General features: G+C 37.1%; 1 protein-coding gene across 2 annotated transcripts in view; it reads right to left on the reverse strand.

Moving 5' to 3' along the window:
* The window catches only part of SKAP2 (src kinase associated phosphoprotein 2), a 119,787-nt gene that overhangs the window by 34,613 nt on the left and 59,586 nt on the right, over window positions 1-25,588 (reverse strand). For both annotated transcript variants that reach the window (XM_085050973.1, XM_085050974.1), the window contains 5 exons: window positions 15,422-15,499; window positions 14,612-14,695; window positions 4,677-4,801; window positions 3,708-3,771; window positions 3,207-3,308 (listed from right to left, as the gene is read on the reverse strand). In XM_085050973.1, coding sequence (XP_084907099.1) covers window positions 3,207-3,308; window positions 3,708-3,771; window positions 4,677-4,801; window positions 14,612-14,695; window positions 15,422-15,499 — 453 coding nt within the window. The remainder of the gene's footprint in view (window positions 1-3,206; window positions 3,309-3,707; window positions 3,772-4,676; window positions 4,802-14,611; window positions 14,696-15,421; window positions 15,500-25,588) is intronic.

Consider the following 25,588-nt stretch of genomic DNA (forward strand, 5'->3'; position numbering starts at 1 on the left):
TTTTATTAAAAATCAATAAGACTAAAGCCTAGTTTGCTGAAGGCAGTATAAAGATTTCTTTTCCTGAAGGATCTTACAAGGGAAGTTTTACAAGTCGGGAGTTTTTTGAAAGTTCTGATGTTTTTGACTTTACCTGAATAACCACAGTGAAACACTGACTAATACTGAGAACCATGAAAATCATCCTTCTAGGGTAAACAGAAATTTGTATATGCTCTTAAAGAAGAAAGTGACTTAACAGATCAAAAGATTAAATTTCACACATCTCTTTGTACCCCTCCCAGCTATCAACCTGCCAGCAGACAGTACAAAATGTGTACCACCAAAATCTATGCTTTAGGCTAAGAGACTGTTACCATTCTGGATACTGGTTTGAACCTACCCAGCTTCTGCCTGGAAAATTCATCTATACTGTCTTCTGTCACAAGCAGGAGAAAAAAAATAGCCAAGCAATGAGATAGCTAGAGAATACAGAGTCAGTCCTGATTACTGCAACAGTTCTCTAAATTTCCCAATTTTCAAAACTGCAAGAATTTCCATATCCTCTTCTTAATCCAAAAACTCTTTATTCAAATACCAAATGAAATATTATCAACTGAACTGGCTTAATTTCCTTCTGAAATGCTGGCATAAAAACACTGGAAAACCACCAAAATGCAAAATTTTACTTACTTGAGAAAATGCAAATTATAACCAAATAAATGATAATACGGTACAATGAGCTGTGCACCTGAAATTCAATATTTATAAAGCTAGTAGATCTGTGAAAACAGAGGTTTAGAATCCTCTAACATGTATATGCTTTGAGGATAAAAACAAAGTGAAGATTAATTTCTTCTCCCTCTTCACATGGATCTAGCATATTTGCCTTCTGCATTCCAGAGCTTAGCATGGCTTTGCAGCTGTACAAATAATTTTTTTCTTTTCTCTTAGCAGGCATTCCAAATTTTTTATTTGTTCTGTATTATTAGACCAGGTAACAGCAGGGATAATGATGCTCCACCCTTTGACCATGAAAGGAAGAAAGAGTAATTCACTTACCTGGGAAAACAGAAAGGACAGCCAACTGTAATTAAATGCAACCAATCAGGCCTAATTAAAGGAGACGAGACCAAACTGGAATGTACTCTTTTCCACTAAGTTTAGATGAACAACTATACAAGAAACAAATACAGCCTACTCCTGTGAGGTTTGTCAACTAGCATTTCATCTAATACTCTTCAATATGATATGGATTAAGAAGAGAAGGACTGTCTAAAGCATCAGAGCCCTAAGTCTGCAATTCCATTTAAGGATATGATTATTAAAACACATTTATGGAAGATAAAAAAGACTACCTAATCACCTAAAATCTATTGCAAACTTATACTTTATTTTCACTTACTTAGTTCAACACTTCACAGTCAAAACTAAGCACTCCACTGTAAAAGGTAAAATGGTCTTTCCTGAAAAGCTGACGATTCAAATAGATGAGATGGAAAAAGTATGAGATAAAGGAAGGTAATTCCTACTTGATACCATGAAAATGAAGCACACTCCAAGATCACAGGGAAATGAATTAATTTAACTAAAAACTGAAACCAGATTTCTTTGTGATGTTACATTTCAGGTTTATTAGCCACATTAGGAGACAACAGCTCCTGGAAAACTGACATAAAAATGTCAGGATGTAAATGAAAATACTCTAAATTCCTGCAGAATCACACCAAGTCAGCAATTCTCCAAAGACAGATCTCAAAGCAAAGAACTCAAAGTCTATATTAACCAATGTCCTTCTCCCAGTATTTTATGTAGTACTGCTCCAGATCTCCTTACTATTAGACATTAAAGTGAATAGGTAAGTTAAGTGAAGCTCAAAACCAGAGTAATTTATCCCAGGATATATGTAGAGCTTCTTAAACAAAAGCATAAGCAAGCATACAAGACCACTTTCTGTACGAACCTCAGCATCCAAAAAGCACTATAACAAGGTCTGGCTGTATCTCGTAGCTATAAGATTAAGCCCTGCAATGTAGTTTTTATATTCACTGCAGAGAGTTTTTTAGCATGCATGACACACTGCATTCATTTCAGTAGATCATGCATTCTTTGTTGAAGTAGTCTAGGTACAATTCAAAGATAAGGAACAATGAAAAAAAACCAGGTCTTAAAGATATATAATTTTATATCTTATAATTTTATGGTATTCATTTTCATGAGACACTTGTTTTTTCTCCCTTTATTCACTGAAATGGCCTTAAATTGGAAATCAAGACAAAGTGTAAAATGTTCTTTTCTCCAACAGTCAGAAAATTCTACCTAATAGATACAGAAAGTCAGTCAGCATCACATGACACAACTAATTTTTCTTCCCAAATTATTGCTGATAATTGCACTGCTCCAAACAGCAAGGGGTATAGAACTCTATTTCATATAAAGCGATTATGAATTGTCATATCACTTTAAAGTATCATTTGTTAACTAATGATAACTGAAAATTTAATTTTTTTATAGCTTCTTAAAATTTATTAAGGAACAGTCACTTTTCTCCTAGTACTTGAATGTCCATAACCAAGAATTTTTGCCAAGTTCTTTTTCTTTTGTTTTGCCATCTGACAGATACAGTTGGACATTTAGAGCCATAATCGTTTGAACACATTGGAAAGTCCACAATTAAAAAGTTTCTGTATAATCATAGCTATGCTGGAAAACATGAAACATAACATTGTCATTACTCATGTTGCTTTCTTTGCAGTTCATTTCCAGAGTCCTTTCAAACACACACATTGCTTTCTTGCAGGATTGTAATACCATGTATTAGGCAGAAGCTGGTAGCATTTGGAATGATAGAGAACTTTTCCTTACCACAAATACCAAAATGAATAAAGAAAAAATAATGGGCAAGTTGGTGGAAAAAGCTGCAAAGCTTTTCAATTTTTTAATAAAAAAATTGCATACCAGAAAATGTTAATGAGCCGAAAGTCCCTTGAGTTCACTTTTAGACATTCTGTGCTATTTTGATGCCCCTGCTAAAGAAAACTAAATTGTTCTCACTCAGAACTGAAGATATTATTTTTTCAATGTCATAGCAAAATCCAAAAACTAAAAGTATTATTATTCGTTGTGTTACTTTACTCACTTACTTTAAGCCACTCAGAGTTATCCAACCAGAAGCAGAGAAGACAAAATTATCACAAGTCATGAAGTCAGAAAGAATTCAACAATACCTTTAACTTCTTCATAAATGCTATCATCTGTCAGTTCACCGTTCACTTGTCCAACATCATCATATTCTTCTTCCTCCTCAGGAATAGTAGTAGATCCTGTATCTATGGAACAGCAGTTTAGAAAGTTAACATTTAGTAGAAAAAAATGCCAAAGCAGAAATTATGCAAGATGAAAACACAATTCTTCTATAATTTGCTCCTTCTAGTACATTCTGCTTTTTTTTTTTTTCATTGTTCAAGGGTAAGGAAGAGTTTATATGAAGGAGCTTGCATGAGGGAGAGCTTGCAAACTAAATAGTATTCTGGGAGAAAGACAAAAATCTTGAAAAAAGAGGGAAGTCATATAAAAGCTACAACACAATTGAAAACTAGGACTTTCTACTCAAAACTTGGGCATGTAGGAATACTACATGTACTAACATGACAGATAAGTTAATGGACAGAACTACTGTCACTAAGTAGTACTGGCAACAAAGGTGATTGCTCTACTGGCTGACTTACCTTGAATTACAAATCTGACTTGCTGTACCCATTCCTCTGCTTCTTTGGGAGTGGCAGCTGTAAACTATTAGATGTTTATTAATAACTACTAGCAGTAATGACAAAAACACAACTACAGTTTCAATAGCAATAAAAAAGAGGGACTGTAACATTCTCGTCACTTCCTCAAGAAACCATTAGTAATTCTTTTCATGTCTTCTGGTACTTTTCTTGCAAGGATGCTTCTTATAATGTACAGCTAATTTTGACAAATTTACGTAATTGAAGGAGAGGATGATGGATTTGAAACTCTGATCAGCAGCTGGCAGCTGTGCAGAAAAAAGCTGCTTCTCTTCATCAATGTCAAAGCCAGAACTGATGAACAAAATTTGCCCTTGACAATTAGAAGACACCCATGAATTTCTTTAGACTGCTGGGTACAGTTTTCTTAAAAATGTTCTTGTCAGACTCCAACACACTACCTGACAGCTTAATTAACTGGCTTTCAACCACAATCTCAGATATTTAAAACTTATTAAACTTACATTCCATATTGATGTCTAGCTGATAGATGTCTGAATTGCACAGCTGATATGTGCCTTTTCGTAAGTTTTCCTTGAAAAGCCATGACCAATACAATATGTATTTAACACTGATACATATTTTAACTTTTTTTTTACTATTTAATTCATCCAAGAAATCACACAGACATGCTATACAATAGATATTTAAATGCTGATATTGAAATGACCAATAGATAAAGATGATAGATTTCCTTGCTCTTGACCAAAAAGATAATATTTGAACATGTGCGTACGTATGTTTAATCAGATTTTTTTCCTAATATATGAATATACAATATAAGCAAGCAAGAGTTTCCTCGTTTCATTAAGATGTCAGTGACAGTTGTTTCACTGAAATGTTAATTCAGTAACTGAAATTGTTACAGTTTTATCAATTAAATTTCAAGTCAACATAAAAAAGTCCAACCTGATAAATGCGCTTATCTGGAGCAGAGATTTCAAAACAGCAATCTTTCTTTGCATCCTTCCGAAGGCTATTATTCATTCTGATGGTGTAGCCCTCTAAGGCAAATTCACCTTTCTGTTGTTTGTCTGTTAGAGATAAAAAACAAAGTTAGAGCTTCATTTACAACAGTGAATGTAAGTGGCTCAGCAGGTTATCGTTTATTCAAATTTTGTTTTCTATTTCATGAATTTTACAAAGAACAGGGAGGTTTTTAGCAAAATGATTAAGTGATGCTTCTGGAGATAAGGCTCTATTTTAAGGGAAGATGGACCCAAAACTCCGTTTTTCTGTAGGATGCCTAAGGAATTCCACAGGGTGATGTTTGCAGATGGTGGTCTTATTTAGTAATAAGTGCATGTTATGACACTGGTATCTAGGGAAAGCCAAGAACTGGAACTTGCAAGACACGTTTCCTATAAATCAGTGTCTCTTTCAGGTTCAGTAAACCAATGGGAAAACCTGTCTAGCTCAGAACTTGCTGAGCTCTCTCCTAAACTAACCACTTCACTCAAAAATAAACTTCAAACTCCTTTTTAAGCAATTGGAAAAGCTGCTTTTCACATTCTCCCACCCACTCCCAGATGTGCCTCCTTTCCACATGGCAAAAATAAAGAATGAATTTTGTTATAAATTCAGGTGTGTGTGTCTGTGTTCATTCCAAAAGCATTTCTCTCAAAACAGCAAATGTTTAATTAGCTAATAAAAGTACTGAGCCCTACCACAGTTTATTATGTACTGCCATGTGGTTGTTTTAAAGACAATTTTACTTTACAAAGGTTCTGGTTTTTAAAAGTATCACTTACAACAGATCTGACTTTAAATACACTGCATGTTGGGCAAGTGGCACCTGTGTATTCCTTTCGAGCCTTTCAGACCAAACTCTGCATTGGAATTTATGTGCCCTGACATATTTTGGTGAATATTAAAAGCAAACCAAAAATGTAGAGGTAATTAAAGTTTTGCAGTTTCTGCAGATCACAGTGCAGCATTCAAGTGAAGACAGGCATCATGGTTCACATTTTGCACAGGCAAACAAAGTGCACTTGCATATTTAAAAAGTGCCATTTAGTGTGGGTTTTTTTTTTACACAGAAAAGCATCGATTAACAGTAAGCACCAAGCACAGCAGCAAAACTACTTCAAGTCTTGCTGAATAGAACTTAGGTGCAAATTGAGCATCGATTGCTTATGCTTGTCAACAAAAGGAGAAAACTTCTACAGTAGATAAAACAGGAAAATGACAGTTTTCGACGAGTTTTTGTCATATTCCTGGAAACATAATAGGAAAGAAAATCTGTTTCCACTCCTGGGAGGGCAAAAATTGGCTAACACAGCAATGTGAACATAAACGCACAGAAGGGCAGTCACCAGTCCAATACTCTTGCTAGTAATTTTATATACATAGACACATATTCTCTGTCCTTCCACCTTTTTATGAACTCTCACCCAGGGCAAGTAAATACCAAATAACACAATTACATGAGAAAATCCAGGACACTATTCAATTTTCACTTCTAGTCCCTTCCCCACAGTAAGTTTTATTCTGTCTTAAATAAGTACTAATAATACAGTACTAATATTTTATATTTGCTCAGTCCTCTACCCCTATTTCAAACAGCACACACATGCAAAATTCATGAAATCACACCAAGGCAGATATTAGAAATAATAACTTGCAATAGGTTAACTAGGTCCCTTTTAATGAAATTCATTTCTGCCCAGGAATGTTATTGTTCCCTCACTTGTGACCTCAGGGAGAAGATGAAGTGAAACACATCAATTTCTCACTCTCCCATGCTGGAGGTTTATCAAAACCCTAGAAGATAGGAGGACACAGGCAGAATAAACAAACACCAGGTTCAAAAGGTAAAAACATTTTGTCAAGATAAAAATGAGGCAAGTATTCAAATTTACTCTCTTGGATTATTTCTGAGACTGCCTCTCTGTGACATGGATGATCCCTTTTATGGTAATACACTTTTACAGAGCTAATCTCCAGTGATCTCTGCACTAGTACTCGTTCTTTCAAAGAGCATTGCAGTTAAACCACAAAGATGCTGTGCTTTGGAAAGGGATGGTGCATACATCTATTTGATTGCTTTGCTCTTTATACTGTTTTTGTCTTATCTCTCTAAACACATTATTTTAGTGCTAATGAAAATTACCTGTATGCACCACCAAATATATATATATATGTGTATATATATATATGTATATATCTCCATCTTTTGCTATTATATTCTTTCAATGACCATTATAGCAACAGACAAGATTTAGCATTGCTACTTTTACTTCCAACAGTCTTAGCAGTAACCTCTGATTAAAGTCCAGTGTTGCATCATGCATAACCTAAAATGTTGAAAATTAGAAGATACTAAGACAATGAGGTACTTCACAGCCCTGACTCAAACCTATTAAAGTTGAGAGAAAGACTGAGTATGCATTCACATTCCCTGTGGCAGCAAGGCAGAGATAAGACCTAGAAATGGCTTCACAAATACCGAATAGCAGAACACAGGTCAGCTTTAGCTCCACTGCCTGCTCTGATGGTGACAAACAATGCAGGTCTACAAAGCCCATTTGCTCCTGCAGAATACACCTTTCCAGTTAGGACTGGAGGCCAACCACACAGCAAACCATGACCCACAGTAGCTGCTTGGCCAGTCAGGCACAGCAGTCAGGTGCAGACTGAAAGGCAGGGCCATCCTGGGATCACCAGACTCAACAATCACCTCGACTTCACTTAACAACACAGGTTTGCAGCTAAATGGGTTTGGACAGACCTGGGCTTTTGGTTTCAAGATGCCCTGTGAAGTTAGTGCCACAGCGACTCCAGTGAACTTTCACATCCAGAGTTAAACTGTTTATACCAGAAATATTTTCTGGAGACTGTGCTTTAGGGAGAATTAAAGAGTTTCCAATATTTAAAAACTTTGAAGGTTTAAAGATTTTACCTAGAGACTTAAAATTAGATATTGTTAGTTTTATATGGCAGGAGTCTTAACAGTAGCTTCAAGAAGCACGTTTCCATTACAGAGATTTAACTTTAATTTTGAACCCTCAAATCAGAGCCAGAGTTTTGCTTAGGCAGAAATACAACAGCATACTTAGGAGGAACTAGAGAGACATATGCTGACAGAACACACTCCTCTGAAGAATGATAGCATTTTTGCTGTCTGTCATTTTCTCAAGAGAGAGCTTTTCAATTCAACAACAGGAAACCCCTAAGTTGTCCCAGAAAAACATAAAACGGTAATGCAAAAAGTGTAATATCAGTCTTGTAAAAGCAAAAAGGATTGTGAACAACATTAAGCAGAAGTTGTTCTACAATGAAGCCAAATCTCATTTCAGCATAAGCTGTACTTTGCTGTCATCTGCTCACCCTCCTCTCTCCCTTTCTTCCCATGTCAGGCACACAACAGAAAAATAAATCTCCATCTGTGTATATAATTTTGCAATAGGAATTTAGAATCATAAAAAAGTAGTATAGCAGAGTGGAGAATCAGGCACTTAATATTAAAAAAAATCAAAGCTAGTTTACAGATATTTGGGAGAAATAAATATGGGGGGTCTATATTTAAAATAGAGAAACTTCAGATCTGAATAAAACTGGAAAGCCTTTAAACATTTCTCTTACATATAAACTTCATTCATCTTAAAAACAGTTAAATGTTTTTAACAACAGAAACAGGGCCAATATTATATTGGGTAAAGAGAGTCTCAAGGGAAGCAGAGAAAAAGCGTTTTGAAGTAACCTTGCGTAACTAAGTCCATGGGAACATTTAAAACAAAGAAGGGTAAACCTTCAATGAGATCTTGAAATTACTGGGTTGTAAATTTGAGGCCTAAGGCGATATGCTCATATTATTAGCACATGTAAAAAGAATTAGTGCATTCTGAAGAACAGAGAGGACTTGGATAGTAGAAAGGAAAGAAGTTACAGAGAAAGACATAAGGAACAAAGGCAAACAGAAAGATTTCAGAGAGTGATAAAGTATTTATAGATACTATTAGAATTTATAATTTAACTCTCTTCATCTTGAAATTAGAAGCCTGTAAGATTTTACAGTTTACATGGCTTCGTGCTAAATGTAGTTTCACATACTTTTCCATGTGCAGGCTGTCTGCTATCTAAAAATAGTTCAGTGTAAGTATCTCCAAAACGGTAATTCCTTTTCCAGCTTTTGGAACAGTCTTTTCCAAATGCATGCACAAAACTTCTTCCCTTTTAGACAGCAGATGTGAAATGTAATCAACTTTTTTTCTTCTTCTTTCCTTTAATCAAGTCCTCTGAAAAACTGAAATTGTAAAATAATTAAGAAATCGAAGCAATGACTTAGCTCACTGAATTGTTTTTATTCAGTTTGCTTATACCCAGTAGTCATTTTTTTAATGATGCATTATTGGCAGCAAGCATGACTGGATTTAACAGTCTCATAGTAGAAGATCCAGTACACATTAGATAAATGCCTTTGATTATCATCATCCTGCTACAACACAGTCCTGTTGAGCTTGCACAATTCCCTTTTCTGCCCAAACAGAAGTAGTTCCCCACTGGCCTGGTCATCACTATCTTATTATTCAGTGAAATCCAAAATTATCATCTCCATGTTAAAACTAAAGAAACAGGGAAAAAAAAAAAAAAAAAAAAAAAACTTAGACTTATCTAAAAGCCTCTGAATTATACCCCTCTTTAACATCATATTACTGGCAGGCAGGCAGATACCATTTTCAAGTTATAAAAATGAAAATAAATTTTTAGTGCCCATTAGCAGGGGAAAAATTACCATAATGTTATCAATTACTGTCTTGCTAAACATTTAGCTGATCTCTCCAGTTTGCTGAGACAGAAGGGCATATAACATTGTGGCCTAGTGAGAAAGAAGTAATGAAGCCATTAATTCAATCATTTATAAAGCAACAAATTAACTTTCCTTCTTCACATGCACTTTGAGGTCTGAAAGGTTATCCATACCATCTTGGTGACTGAGGATACAGGAACAGCCAGAGATCATATAGAAAAATGATAGGAAACCAGGGTGCTCAACTCAGGGTGCAACTGCATGAAAGAAAAGAAAAGAGAGGACTATAAAAGATTTATTGAAGGACAGACTATGAAAAGGAGGACCAGGCAAGCTTCTCGAAATCCCACCCAGCTCTGACATTTGAACACACTCCTCTGCAGTGCTGTGGGCCACGTGCTGGCAGCTGATATCACAGCATAGGTGTAATTACACACGTGCTTCCTGCAATACCTGTTTCAGACAGGTAATTAGCTCAAACCTTTAAGCCTTGTTTCTCCATCTACTCCATTCATCAGTGCACAAGGGAAAAAAAGTAGGTGATTCACTTATACCTGTCTATATTGCAGGGATAAATTACATTGTTTCACTACCCAATGCTGCACCAAATGTAGGAGAAAACAGAAGAGAAAACAGGGAAACAAGACATACACCAGCCTGCAGGCATCACAACCATTGAAAGGACACTTGTAGTCTCTTAGGTGAAGACATACACGTACACAAACACAGCCATTTACTGTAGTTGACAGGTTTTATCTTGTACTGTATACTTTTGGACTAGGCCCCATATTTTTCATCATTCAGCTTGCAGTAAATGATTGTGAAACTCTTCCTTACATGTTTGTGAGCTTTATATGCTTCCACACTTCTTGTTTTCACAATGCAGAAGGGAGAAAGAAGAATTAAAAGTGTTTTGGAAACAATAAATCTATACAAATAATAAAAAGGCATCCTATAGCCTCATGTTTACCACTCAGTTACATTTCCACTGATACTTAAGCATGCAAATCAAATTTTGGCCAACAAAACACACATTACAGCAAACACAAATAGCTGTCACAGATTATTCACCTATGTGTCTGGTTTTAAAAACAGACACAATTCAGAACAAGACAAGATGGACCTAGAAATCCTTGCTGCCTCTCAGCATTACATCCCCCAACACACAGCCACTAGCAGCCCACTACCCACCTAAAGTGATGCAGGCAGCAGGATAGAGTACGTATGGAATCCTCATCACTTTGAAACCAGCTTCACACATTTTGCACAAAGCCAGCCAAACACACACTTCGATGCTGTTTTACAGATGGTAAGAACACACACTGAATTTTGACATGGTCCAAGTTACCTGGTACAGCATCAAGGGTCACAGTAAAAGAAGAAGGCCCCCAGCACAACAGCATACTATAGCAGGTAACACTGATGGCCACAAGACTGGGAGTGAAAACAGTTCCAGTGAGTAAATGCCAGGTGTCATGATCTAGACCCTGGCCAAATGCCAGACACCCCACGACATCAGCTTACTCCACTCTCCCCTGCCACAGCTGGGCAGAGGAGAGGAAAAAAAGCGTTAACACACAAAAGAGTTCATGAGCTGAGATAAGGAACCAGGAGAAAAGTACTTCACGGCCAAACAGGCTGATCTTAAAGTTAAAAAGTTTCTTATTACTAACATGACTCAGAGGAGGATAATGAGATGTAAAATAAAGCCCTTAAAGATGCCATTTCTCCGCTCATCCCTCTCCCTCCTTCCCACCAGCAGCACAAGCAGACAGGGTTTGGGGGTTTAGGTCAGTTCATCACCAAGATCTTCTTCCACTGCTCAGAGAGAGGAGTCCTTTCCTCTGCGTAGCCTGGGGTTCCTCCCACGGGAGACACCTCTCTGCAAACTCCTCCAGCGTGGGTCCATCTCACGAGCAGCAGCCCAAACCTCCTGCAAAGTGAGCCTCCTGCCATGGGCAGACAGTCCTCCCAGACTGCCATGGTGTGGGTCCCTCCTCCACAGGGTGCAGACCTCCAAAGCCAGGCTGTTAGAACTCGGGAGCAAGGCCTTTTTCTCCACTGGGACTCCCACTGGAACACAGCTTCCTCCAGGCATCCACCTGCTCTGGCATGGGCACCTCCCCAAGGGCTGTGGGTGGATCTCTGCACCCCCCGTGGACCCCATGGGCTGCAGAGGACAACCTGCTTCACCATGGTCTTCACCAAGGCTAGCAGAGGATCCTTGGCTCCGGCGCCTGGAGCACCTCCTCCCTCTCCTTCTCCACTGACCTTGGTGTCTCCATGTTGTTTTCCCTCACATATTCTAACCTCCTCCTCCTTCTCTGGATAAGAAGAACTATGTGCACCCATTGTTTTGATTTCTTCTTAAATAAGTCATCACAGAGGCGTAACCAACCTCTCTCATTGGCCCAGGCTTGGCCAGCAGCATGTCCCTCTTCTGAGCCATCAGGGATTGGCTCTGCTAGACATGGTGAAAGCCTCCAGAAGCTTCTCACAGAAGCCATCTTTGTGACCCTCCCACTACCAAAAACTGGGTCAGGCAAAACCAACACACCAGACCTGCTCAGGATTGCCTCATCATACACCTCATCCATGCTGACAATCTGCAGCTAAACAGCATGATAAACTGCAGCACATACATTCACAACCATTAGGATGTCAGCTCACTTCTAACAGTACACTAGTCTGCCATGGCTGGTGACCAGTTTCTGCACAATGAAAGAAACTCACCAGTTTCTGCTGAGTTGCTTCTGCACTGGAACACGCGCTTTTTTATATGATGGCATCACAGGCCTGAAAAAAGAACCTCTGACTAGTCTAGAAAAAGATTTTTTTTTTATTCAAAGTCAAGTTCAGGAGTGATTTAGTTATCCCATATTACAAGATTTAGTCACTACACCATGCTTAACTAGTTTTTCTGCACTACAAGCATCAATCCAATGGATGTACGGCAGAAATTCATGCATCTGGTTTGTTTGCTTCCTCCATGAATTACTGTTCGGAGTTCAACTATGCCTTGCTCTCTACAACTACCTGAAAGGAGGTTGTAATGAGGTGGGGGTCATTCTCTTCTTCCAAGTTAACAAGTGATAGGACAAGAAGAAATAGCCTCAAGTTGTGCCAGGGAAGGCTTAGATTAGATATTAGGAAATTTTTTTTTCACTGAAAGATTTTTGAAGTATTGAAACAGGCTGTGCAGAGAAGTGGTGGAGTCACCATCCCTGGAGGTGTTAACTAGACATGCAAATGTGGTACTTAGGACAGGGTTTACTAGTGGGCTTGGCAGTGCTGCATTAATGCTTAGACTCAATGAGGTCTCTTAGAGGTCTTTTCCAACCTAAATGATTCTATGATTCAATGCACTTCCCATGTACTATGTGCTTCTCCCACATCGTTACACTATGGTTAGGGGGACCTTCCCCAAACAATCTGCAGCCTATAAAAGCTGTAAATGCATTAGCCAAAAAAATTGTCTATATATCCACAAACAAAAGAAATCCCACAGAATATCAGTCAATTTCTAACATGACACCAACCTTCTGAGTGCTAGGGAACATATTTCCATGTATCTTAACTTTCAACACAGGTAATAAAAATTGCAATACAGACTTGATAATCAGGCTGTTGCAAGAGAAAAAAAAATAGGAAAATAAAGTAACAAAGACCAGGTGGGCAGCATGCCTGCCATAATACAAAGACCGTATGCTAGAAAGCATAAACAGTCATTAGCATAGCCACAAGGAAAAGAATGTAAAATAAAATCAAACCTTTTTTTTTCTAAAAAAATAGACAAAAATACAAAGATTTTATAATCAAGAACAATCCTTATGAAGTAGCAATATATTCTGAAAAAAATTGCCATTTTAAAGTACTGTGCAATGTATAACTATATATAATCAAACAGCACATAATCGTTTTCCAGAGAAAGAAATCAGTCAGTACTGACAAATCAGTATAATGCCACACCTCCTAAAATTCTTGAATAAAGATTGCACATGTTTGTGAAGCTTGATCAATTTGTAATCCCAAGGTAAGCGTAAAGAAGAAAAGAAAACATTTAGCAGATACACTAACACAACTCTGAAAACAGGACCTGCTGGGAAACTAGCAAAATGAAAACTGGACTTACAATTAGACTCTTTATTTCTTATGTTTTTAAAGAGAGGATGAGCTTAAATGAATCAGTATACCAAGAAATGAAACCAACTGGAGCAAATTATATTAGTCTTTGAATAAAAATACCACACACAATAACTACCTGCAGTAATCTCAAAAATAAAAAGACAAACATAAAACAAAAGAAAAAGAAAAAAAAAATTTAAAAACTTCAATGGAAAGTTTGCCCTGGATTTTTCCTTTTTGGATGGCAGGGAGGGCAAGGGGGTGGGGGGAAGACAATAGTGTACTTTTAAAATTTACTCAGATATACTTCTGTATCATTTCGTTTACCATTAACCATCAAATGCACCATTTAAATATGTTTTATTTGACTATCAATTTTAAAAGTTCAAAATAATACCACAACATTTATGCCAAATTCTTTCCCAACTGGCCATTTAATGTTAAAAGTCACTTTCAGAAGTTTGCTTTAGTTTCCATGGCTGGCTTTAGTTAAATACACTACTTAATTTCTAGCTTTTCCAGAACATAAACTCTTTTAAAAGAAACAAGGAACTCCACTGTGCAGCTTTTAGACTAATATTTTCCTGGATAGAACCATCTCTGAGGAACTCAGAAGGTATAATTACTAGAGGATGTTTCCAAATTAATATCCTATTTAGAAAGAAAGAACATTTTCTATCTAGTAAAAAAGCTGAGTACCAGCATATTATCAAACTGAACTGCCAGCTGTTATTGGCAAAGTAGCTTTGCAAGAAACCTAACCTTTTTTCCTCAGTTTCCCTGTTTCCCTGTATCACTTACAGGTTCTGAGGAATATTTACACATTTTAAAAATTCACATATTTAAAACTTTCTTTTAAAAATTTCATTCCATCTCTTAAAATTATGTTTGATTTTGTTTCCAACTCCACTAAAATTTTTGTATTCTTCTGAGCTTTAAACATCATTTCTGTAATAATTGTTTTAAGTACCTTTGTCACTTCCATAGTAATAGAAGACCGTCTTGCTGATGGCACACCAACGCTTCTGCCATTCAAAGCCAAGAAAACTGTGGTCTGAAATTAATACAATTTGTGTTATATCAGTTTATGCCTTTATTGAACAAAAATGTGTTCCTTCTTTTCAAGGGTGAGTGAGGTAAGAGGGAGGAGGAGCCTAGAAAGACACTAAGGAAAGGAAACTAAGGAAATGCATGGCACTGAGAAGGAAATTAGAAATAAAAATGGGTGGCAAGAAAACAAATAGGAATTTGAATTCATATAAAGAGGGAAGTCATGTGTAACATTAAATATAAGGAAATAATGAACAACTTCCTAAATATTTCCTAGAGTTATCGCAGCATTAAGTGGGTATTAAAGTGACAATATAAGATTTATTGAATCAAGGTAAATATTGACTGAACCAAAGCTGAGATCAATATTTGCCCTCTTGAAGGAAAATAAATCTTGATGCTCACTGAAACATGAAGTCAACATATGGTACTTGTAGATACGTTCCTAATGTTTTCTTCAAAAATATCTGAAAGTCTCTGAATTATGGCTGACTGGACTTTCACAGCATGATTTTGTTAGTCAATAAAGAAATAAGATCTTCTTTCAATACTATAGAAGCAATTATGTACTACGCTTCTTTTGCATAATAATGCTTCAACATTTCAGCTTCTACTAATTTTATTTATCACTCCTGTAAAAAGCTGTTCATGTGTATAACATCAAATACAGACACATAGACTTCCCAGACATGAAATATGCACTAGCTTTCACAAAGATAGCTAAACTCACCTTTTCTACGTTTTTCCAGGTATCCAGCCTTCAGAACAAACTGAAGATCCTGAGCTGCAACAGGAGGAAACTGATTCCCTGAAAGAAAAATGAATTCTGTAAAGCACTGCTTTTCAAGAAAACTGCTATAGGAGCATTAATAAAATTATGGATTTTACACTGTTAATATGCAGGAGCTACTGAAAAAAATAATTCTGGTAACTATTATGCCAGGTTATTTTAAGTACACGAAACATCTACCTATCAATGTCAGAGCTGTTGCTGTTGTCTTCACCACTTAAGAAAAACAGGCCCTGCAAGTCTCAGAAGGAAAAATATGTAGCTAAACAAAATACAGCAATTGTTTCGAAAATGGCCTGTAAAGCAAGCTGGATAATGAAAGCACTAAGTTTTCAAATGTGCAAATAAAATCAAGAATCACAATTCAACACAATTAAATCAGAAATGGGGTTTTCAATACTGACTTCATACAAAAATATTTTGAAACAACATACAAGCTGAGGACCCTCTATTACACATGTACAAAAAAAGAAACCAGATAAAGAGACAATGAAAGGTGATGCCTGCTGCTGACAGATATTGCCTAATTTGCAATATGATACAAAACTACTGCCTGTAGGATGTGTAAGATGATACTGGATAAACCAAAGACATTGCACAGAGGTCTACAAAACTGTTGACCTACAGACAGTCATTTTAGACACATAAGTCTGCATCTGCAAAATGGTGAGTTTACTTCACTTTATTCTTTCTTTTTCTCAACTGCTAATTCATAGCAAGAAGCATAAGACTGACCAGTTGACCCCACCTCATCTTAAAATAGAAATTTAAATGCTAAAAATTTTGTCTTCCATCTTACATCCTTTCCCTCCTAAAACAACAGAATTACATTTTAAACCGAACTCCTAGTATTAAGAACAGCAATAAGTTAGATGTGTCTAATATTTATTATGGATATAAATAACATACTGCTTACCCCAAGCAAAAAAAGCAGAACAAAAGGGACTCCTGGGCTGCTGGGTTTTTTAAGCTCATGTAAGCAGCACAGTGAAGTTCCTACTACTTACTATCATCAAATATTCATAAGAGTCGCTGTAGGTAGGTGGCAAGTTTACAAGGCAGCAATTATTCATCAGAATATATGTAATCTCATTACATTCTATCAATACAAACATACAGAAAAGGGCTGATATTATCAGACGAATTCTGTGCTAAAAATATCACTTTAAATTATGTAGTTTGGGTGAAAGATCAATGGTCTGACCTTGAAGCAAGCACTGTCTCTGGAAGGTGATGTCAATTTCCTAGTTTTTTAGGTTGTTCCCTAAAATAGATTTTTTTTTTAATTCAGTGTTCACAAATTAGTTACTTTATGGTAGTTTTATTTAAATACAGTTCTGACAAGAAAAAGACAAGAAAGAGATAGGAACATGCAGAGAATGCTATTTTTTTTGAGCATGAATATACTCAAAATGAGAAGACATTCCTAAAATAATACAACCAGCTCTTTAGACAGCAAAATATTTTGTTGGGTACCATAAGACAGTGGATAGAATTTTATTTACCTTGCTATTTCCACTTTATTTTTTTATTAATATTACTTTTTAAGGATTAGGAGTACACTAATTTCTATCTTAGGTTCTATGGAATTCTGACTATTGTGTTAAAAATACAAGAGCACAATGAATATGCATTTTAAAGTGATGCAGCTGTCCTCCCTTTGCTTGGTAATATGTAATCATTGTCCAACATTAAATGGGAATTTAACACAAAGACACTTGCTGGCTGGTATGTGATCAGTTTAATAGTTACCTACAAAGATGATGTAATGATGGTATTATGAGGGGGGGAGATGATGAGTTTAACAAATGTGAATCGTGTGCTGCTTTATATTGGTCATTGGGAGGCATCAGCGTGCAACACTTACAGCTCTACCTCATCGAGTAGGGCTCATCTTAGAACAGTGCAACCCCCCAGATGAGGAAGACATAAAACCTAAGTAAACAAACAAACAAAAGCAGTTCACTCATAGATTTTACAATTTAAGAATTTCAACTGCCGTTTAGATCTAACTTTACCCAGGATTGTTTATATCAGTTTGGGTTTTGATGAGGAAGTTTGGCCAGTGATCATTTAGTGAACAGCCAAATCAAATGGGACAACACAGTCCCAGAGAAGCACATCCTTTTGGGACTCCTTAATGTTGTTATTTTGTCATCTGAACTGACTACTTCATAGAGGCAAAATTCCACTCTCAATTTTGCTACCTCTGCTAAGACAAGTCAGGATAAATCTGGTGATGGTATTTTCTGATACTTCATTTATTTTACACAGGGCACTGAAAGAAGTCCTCCTCCCACCCTTAACCTGTAGAGAAGCCAGTTTTCTTTTTTTATTCCTCAAAGCAAATGAAGCAGTAACTCAAAAAAACAAACTGCAGCTGGTCAGCCCCACTGCCATTCACAATATGTAAGTAGCTGAAGCAGAAAAAGATCATATGCATGTTATTATCCTTCTGTCAGAGAAGCCTAGGAACCAGAAAATATGATGGGACTTTAGTTGAAGTGCAGGAGAAACAGACCCAATTGTAATATCCCGAGACACATACAGCTGTACAAGAAAGAAAAAGCATAAATCTGGTTAAATTCCTTCTTTCATTGCCCTGTACCTTCAGAAGGAAGGGGAGGGAGAATAAGTAGTATGAAAAGCATAAAGGAAAGAGAAAGAACCACCTCCTCCCAGATTCTCAGGAACCACAGGTGTTGTGCATATGTGGCAGGAAGGAGGCACAAACACGGATATACCCTTGTCCCAGTACTACAACAAAAACAACATGGGCAAGAAAGAGGAGAGAGTGACATCTTCCTTACAGTTACTGCCAAGATTCTGCATGGAAGACTTCTAAGTTTATTATCTGTCTATCTTTCTTCCGGTTTTTTCATTCCTTTACTGTCTTGTCCACATCTCAAATAGGATTTAGAGTGAACTGCAACCGCTAGATGTGGGAACGCCCAGAAGAAAGTGTGGAATTTACGTACTAAGTTGGTTTTTGCAGTTGTTTTCAATCAGGATATTTCTTCCCCATTCATTATAAATATATCAGGCTTGACACAAATCTCATCAAAAAGTATCACTAAAGCAGTGTTTTGTTATAGTAAAGCAGCATTTGTTTACATTACACCAGCAGCTGAGATCAGAGGTTCATTAATTCACTGCAGCATAAGGCTTTGAGTAAGACAGCTCCTTCTATAAGGAATCTAAGACAGAGGAATACTGCCAAGAAAGAAAGCATTACTATTTAGTTTAAATAAAGAACCATAAGGCAAATTAAGCAACATGCTTCAAATCACATACTCTAACTTTAGAGTTCAGAATTTCCCATGTTATACTCCCATGCATGCCCCAGGATGTCTTCATTACAAGGAGAATTTTCCCCTTCCCTCATGGATGCAGGTGAAATGGCCTGAATTCCAGTTATCTGCAGTTTCACTGGAGATTGTTCACTATAAGAAATTTTGTGTAGAGATGGAAGAAGCTTGTGTCCTGGGGATGCAGATAGCACCTACTGGTACTATCTTTCTTGGGTGTCTCAATGTCTGTTGATGAGAAACTTATGGTCAAAGCGACTACAAGATCAGAGCAAAACTTCACTCCCAAAACAAGACCAGTATAGATCACCACGCCTTTTTTACCTGCTTCCTACCCCTGTATGGTCTGTTTCCAGATACGATGAAAGGATTTAGAAATAAAGATGTTCAAAGGACAGCAATCTTCCCTGGTTTCTCCTTTGGTACACTGTGGTTTTTTAAGCCAGTTTTACACACCAAAGAGAAAAATGGCATTGTGAATAAGAAATGCTCTGTGGCTTGCAGCTGTGTGGGTTTATACATAGAGAAAGGCACAATGATTGCTTTTGTTTACTCTTCCAGACCTAATTTCTGCTGTCGTTGTCCTGACAGTGGTGGGCAAGCACAGAGTTGAGGATATAAAAAGGTCTCCTTTACATTCCTGAGTTTCTACCTTACAATGAATGTCTTGAACCTTATTCTTTTGATGTGACGACCAGTTCAATACTACCCAATATTTAGGGAGATGATTATCTTGCATACCCAATATGTGGTATAAAATAAGGGAGTTCCATCTGCTTAATGTTACAGGTTTTCCTTCATTCTTGACCACCCACTCACAAAAGAATCCCATAATAATTTCTCTTCCTATCCTGGTGGGACTCACTCCAATGTACTCCAAAATCAAATCTGCCAGTTATGCTCCACATGCATATTTCCAGATTGATGTGTACAAAAGCCATCAAAGACCAGATCAAAATATTTATGAGGCCTAAACCTTCATCGTAGAGAAAAGTAAATTATATGTATAATGCACTGGGCTCTTCCTCTTGGTTCTAGGCACTCTTGTGCCAAGTGAGCAGCTGGCAGTTATTATAATACTATTGCTGCCAGGCTAAAAATTCCTCCAGTGAAAAGAAAGTGAAATGCTCTCACTCAAGCATAAAGCCAGCTTTTCTACCAGTCATGCTTTGACTTCAGAAAAACATTAATGTTATTAACATAGGTGTATTTATGTACAGGTTCCACTGCACAAATCCCACAAACACAGAATATCTTGTGATTCAGAAAGATCTCAAGACTACAGCTTATAGCATGACTACAATTTTTGCAGCTTGGTAAACAGGCAAAAGCCTGAATAATGTAATTTTTCACCTTACTGAAACAGTGTATTTGGTCCATTACATAAAAACAAGCTTTATCAGTGTCACTTCACAGCATGGAATTCAATCATTGTGCCTGAAATTTTGATTTTTGGAGGACCTAAAGATGTAAAAATTTCATCCTGTATACAAAATAAATAAAACAAAACCAGGTTGTATTATTCTGCACTGTTTACCAATAGGATTTTTTTTACTTCTGCAATGTGGGCTAAGGGATACATAAAGCAAGAAATAATCAGAGGTCAATGCATTCTAAAGAGGTGCTTAGCGTGCTTATGGGAAGTTAAATAGGCGAAGTGGAGATAAGCGTAATTCAGTAACAGCTAAGGGGTTGATTACAGCTTGTTTTCCTAGTAGAGGACCAGAGGTTTAACCATTATAATGGTAAAGTTGTCTTGCTCAAATAAGAATAGTTCACTGTTCCTCATTCCTTGTAAAAGAAAACTGACTGGAAAAAATACACTAGTTTGATTATATGGAGGAAGCAGTCATTGCTATTTCTTTATCTTCTAACTAAAAAAACCCCTAAAAAAAATCATAATTAATAATATAATTATTGAAAATTATTTGTCCAGCTTCCTTTTGATTGCACTGAAACCCTTAGTGTCACCTGAGAACCTACTGAGGGTGCACTTGATCCCCTCATCCAAATCATTGATAAAGATATTCGACAGAACCAGTCCCAGCATCGACACAACTGGATGTAACTCCATTCACTACCACTCTCTGAGCCCAGCCAGCCAGCCAGTTTTTTACCCAGTGAAGAGTCCACTGGTACAAGCCATATGGCCAGCTGCCAGCTGCTCCAGAATGTGCAGGAGACAGAATCAAAGGCTTTACTGAAGTCTAAGAAAACATCCCAAGCCTTTCCCTCATTTCCTAGGTGGGCACCTGGTCGTAAAAGGAGATCTGGTTGGTCAAGCAGGCCCTGCCTTTCCCAGAGCCCTGCTGGCTGGGCCTGATCCCCTGGTTGTCCTGTATGTGCCGCATGACAGCACTCAAGATGATCTCTTCCGTAACTTTCCTTGGCACTGAGGGCAGGCTGACAGGCCTGTAGTTTGCTGGATCTTCCTTCCAGCCCTTCCTGTGAATGTGTGTCACATTGGCCAGCCTTCAGTCACCTGGGACCTCCCCCATGACCAAGGACTGATGAAAAATGATGGAGTGACTTGGCGAGCTCTTCTGCCAGCTCCCTCAGTACCCTTGGATGAATTCATCTGGTCCCACAGACTTGTAAATGTCTAAGTGGCACAGCAGATCACTAACTACTCCCTCCTAGATATCAGGGGTCTCTTCTGCTCCCTGTCCCAATCTATCAGCTCAGAGGGCTGGTTGCCCTGAGGATATTTGGTCTTTCTGTTGAAGACTGAGGCAAAGAAGGCATAAAGTTCCTCAGCTTCTTCCTCATCCTTGATAACAATGTTCCCTCTCTGAACCTAATAAAGGATGGAGATTCTCCTTGGCCCTCTTTTTGTTGTTAACAGATGTATAAAAACATTTTGTATTATCTTTCACAGTGGTGGACAAATTAAGTTTTTGCCTTTCTAATTTTCTCTCTGCATGACCTAACAACATACTTGTACTCTTCCTTAGTTGCCTGCCTCTTCTTTCAAAGGTCATAAACTTTTTTTCCCAGAGTTCCAGCAAAAGGTTCCTGTTCAGACAGGCTGGTCTTCTTCCCCACCAGCTCGTCTTTTGGCACATGAGGACAGCCTGCTCTTGCAGAAAAAGCAGAAAGTAGGTGGTTTTGTACTCAAGCACAGGGCTTTTATGCTATCTCTCAGGCTGCAATTCAAAATTGGCAGAGATATTCTGAAAATATTTGTGTTAAAGTTGAGCAAAAAAAGGCTAATGTTTCCAGCAACACAAAAAAGTAATTTTGTCTTCTTTTGCTCCCTCCTACCCCCCTTCTCACACACTTCTTCCAAAATTCTTCCTATCTCTCAATTTCATTTTGATCTGGAAATACAGCATTTACCCATTTTTAATAGCTACTACAGAAGGATTCAATTATCTTTGAATCTGTACATAGCAATACACTGGAGTCACATCTGTTGCACAAGCACTGTGAATCTAGGCAAAAGAGGAGGCGGTTTATTTTCTTCTGCATATCTTCTCCCTACATTTACTTTTTTTATTGAAGAGAAGATTAATGTATACTGAATTTGGAAAAAAAAAATCCCATTTCTTAGATTATTCTGATTAAAGAAAAGTTATCAGTAGGAAGATCACGTAGAATGTCATTAGCTTCATTCACTGTCTTGAACACTTTCACAAAGACTACTTCAGCGTTTTGCAACTGTAGAAGCCAGGTAACTCTGAATTAGTTTAATATGCAAGAATCAAAAGATAAATGTTAAAGAAAACACATCTCATTCCTGGAATAAATGTAATGAAAATGTTTAGCTTTTGAAACACTGGTTCACAAAAAGCCAGCATTTTGGTCTTCAAAGTGCTTGTTCCAAAGGCTGTTCAGTCTATGAAGTTCTGCTCTGGAGCGATCCCTATCATTACCCATTGTGGTCTCTAATAGTTTACAATAATTTCCACAGAATAACTTGCCTTCATATATTCCTCTAAGAAGAGCCAGCGGTGTATTTTAATAAAGGATACTTAAAGCACTGTCATCTGTTTCTAGTTATAATTCTTTCTAATTTGGGATATGAAGTTTGGGTTACAAACACTAATACCACACCCTCAGAGGCTTAAATACTGAGTATTTCTTCTGGACTCATCCCTTAGAAGGACAGTGGTATAAGCCTTTCTCCTCCCTTCCTTCCTGTAAGCAGAGGAGAAGGCAGTGGGCCAAGCAGCCTAAAAACCACTGCATGGATTCTTTACAGAAACTACATCTAGTCCTTTGAAGAAGTTAGCATGTTTGAGATCTCTTTTAGTCATTTCTATTTAGACCCTAAACTGTGTATTTAGTTATTTTAAATTTTTAAAATCTTACATTTATGGCTTTTCAATCCTCATCTGTTTTCTGAACAAAGTTTCTTTAGTAGCTGTAGCATTTCATTTGACAAAGAAACTTTCTTTTTTCTTTTAACCAATTACAGGAATCAGCCAGTTAGACTCCATTCACTGGGATCCACAGCCTAATGGAATTATTGTGGATCACATACTCCTCATCCAAACTTAACTCTGAATTTATAAACTAATATTGTTCTGGATTAATGCATTCTTTTGATAGTTTTCAAATTGGTTCTAAAATACCCACTGTTACATTTTGCATAGCATCTTAATGTACAGAGTTTGTGGCTTTCACCCCTTGATCCAGATTTAACTTTCACACTGGTATTTATTAAAATTTCACAAATTACACCCATGGCACATGGGGATGAAAATTTTTATTTAAAAAGTGATGTTTCCTGCTGTGAGCAGGCACTATTCCACAGGGTTAGAAAAGGGGGCACTGAACACTTCACAAAGCAGCCTCCCCAGTTTTGCTGTTTCTCAAAGTTTCTGAGGCAAGAAGAAAGAGATATACAGCAATAAAGAAAAGGTCTCTTGTACAAGGTCTCCCACTCACACCACTATAATGCAAGGCATACAAAAATGTTGTAAGGCATGCAAAAGTTTTGTTTAAAGAATCACTAAGTTTTGCTCAATTATTTCAGCACAAGACAAGTTTCAGTCATCCAGAAGCCCACATTACAGCTACCGGAAAACTGCATCAGTGGTAGAGTTTGGCGATACAAATTCTGCCAGTGTAACAGCTTCAAACTTTGTTATGAGAAATAAAGTAGGCAGGAATACACAGAGATAAAAACAATGCCCCTGCTTTGCAGATAGAACCAAGTCAAACCAGACCATCATGGATCAATTAGAGGCACTGGGAATTCTCACGAAATTATGCAGACAAGCTGAAATTTCCCAGTGTTGTCTCACAGACGAGCACACACATCCAATTTTGATTAGAAACCCTAACTAAAGACTCAGAATATCTACATGATAGCTTGAACCACAGAAGGTGCTGTTAGCTAATCAGAGAAAATTAAAAGGCCAGGAATAAAGAGCCTACAGCTGGAGTATGACCAGCATGATGTCAAATTGCATATGGATAGCATCTTTAACAATATCATGATTCCTGTATTCCCAGATGGCTAACAGGAAGAAAGTCCTATAGGTTTATCTAACAGCAAGTTAAAAGCTATCATTTAATACCTCCAGGTGAAAAATACAATTTTCAGCTTAACATCTAAAACACCTGGAAGAAGTAATACTGCAATTCTGGTCTGCAATTTATTACTATTTTTAAATAGCCACCTGGTACACATAAGAATCCCTTGGAAATACCCATATATCACAGTACCTTAAGAAAAACTTGAGGTAATTAGAACTAGAAGTTCCCTATTACTTTTCTTATTTTGTCATCATGTTTTTAATTAGTACTTTTGAAAGGTCTAAAATTCCATCTTCAGGCAACTGGCCCTTTTATTTCAGTAAATAAGCCTACACTGAGACCAAGAAATGACAACTGTTTAAGTGAACATAAGAATGATTTAATATGTTTTAGCAGAAAAACTGCCGAATGTCATTTATTGCAAAGAGAAACAAAGGACTTTCAAATTATATTTCAAAATTAGTAGTACATGTTCTTTTACTTTCAATGTCCTAGTCATCCAAGTATTTATTACTCAACAATATTTTGACAGCTCTTATGCAGCCCACTCCAGAGTGAAGTCTGTGAACTCTTACCCAAATTTTGCCAATACCATGCAAGCTAGATTTTCCACAAATCACACATTCATTAAACAAAAAGCATATAAATTTTCTTCCTCCTAACTTTATAATTTCCCAATTTTTTTCCCTGCCTCTTCTCCTAAGTTGTAGCGTGTATACATCCTTTTCTAAATTGTTCTTAGAAGCTAGTTTAAGCCCCCTTTAAAAAGTCTTAAGGGAAAAAAAAAAAGGAAAGAAAAAGAAGAAGAAAAAAACCAAAGCAGTACAGTTTGAGAAGTGCCAAATTCAGCTAAAGAGAAAAATCTTTCAATGGGAATTTCAGTCTGTGAGAGGGATATTTTAGCAGGGGAACCTTTTAACTTGTACTCTGATCAGAAGCATAACACACCATAAATACAATAAGCAATACCCAAGAAATCCTGGGAAACAAGGAAATTCTCTGACTACCATGAAAAACCAACAAAAAACCTCAATGTAAATGGCATGAAGTTTTATATATGGAAGTCACTTATGCCAACTGGCAGCTCTCTTGGATTAGCTGTGTAGTCTGCAAAGTTCCAACTGTTCTGACTCTTGGCCAAAGGCTTGGCCTGCTAAGCTTCTGAAAGGAAACATACATACACACTTTGTGCATTTTAAATGCTCCAACAGCTCATATCCTTGATCAGAAAAAGTTTTAACATTACTGGTTGGAGCTGAAAAATCTTTCATCTGTATGAAGGAAAAGATTCAAATTCCTACAGTCAGCTAAA

The sequence above is a fragment of the Lichenostomus cassidix genome, chromosome 2, assembly GCF_008360975.1.
Source record: "Lichenostomus cassidix isolate B80296 chromosome 2, HeHo_3.0, whole genome shotgun sequence".
NCBI lineage: Eukaryota > Metazoa > Chordata > Aves > Passeriformes > Meliphagidae > Lichenostomus > Lichenostomus cassidix.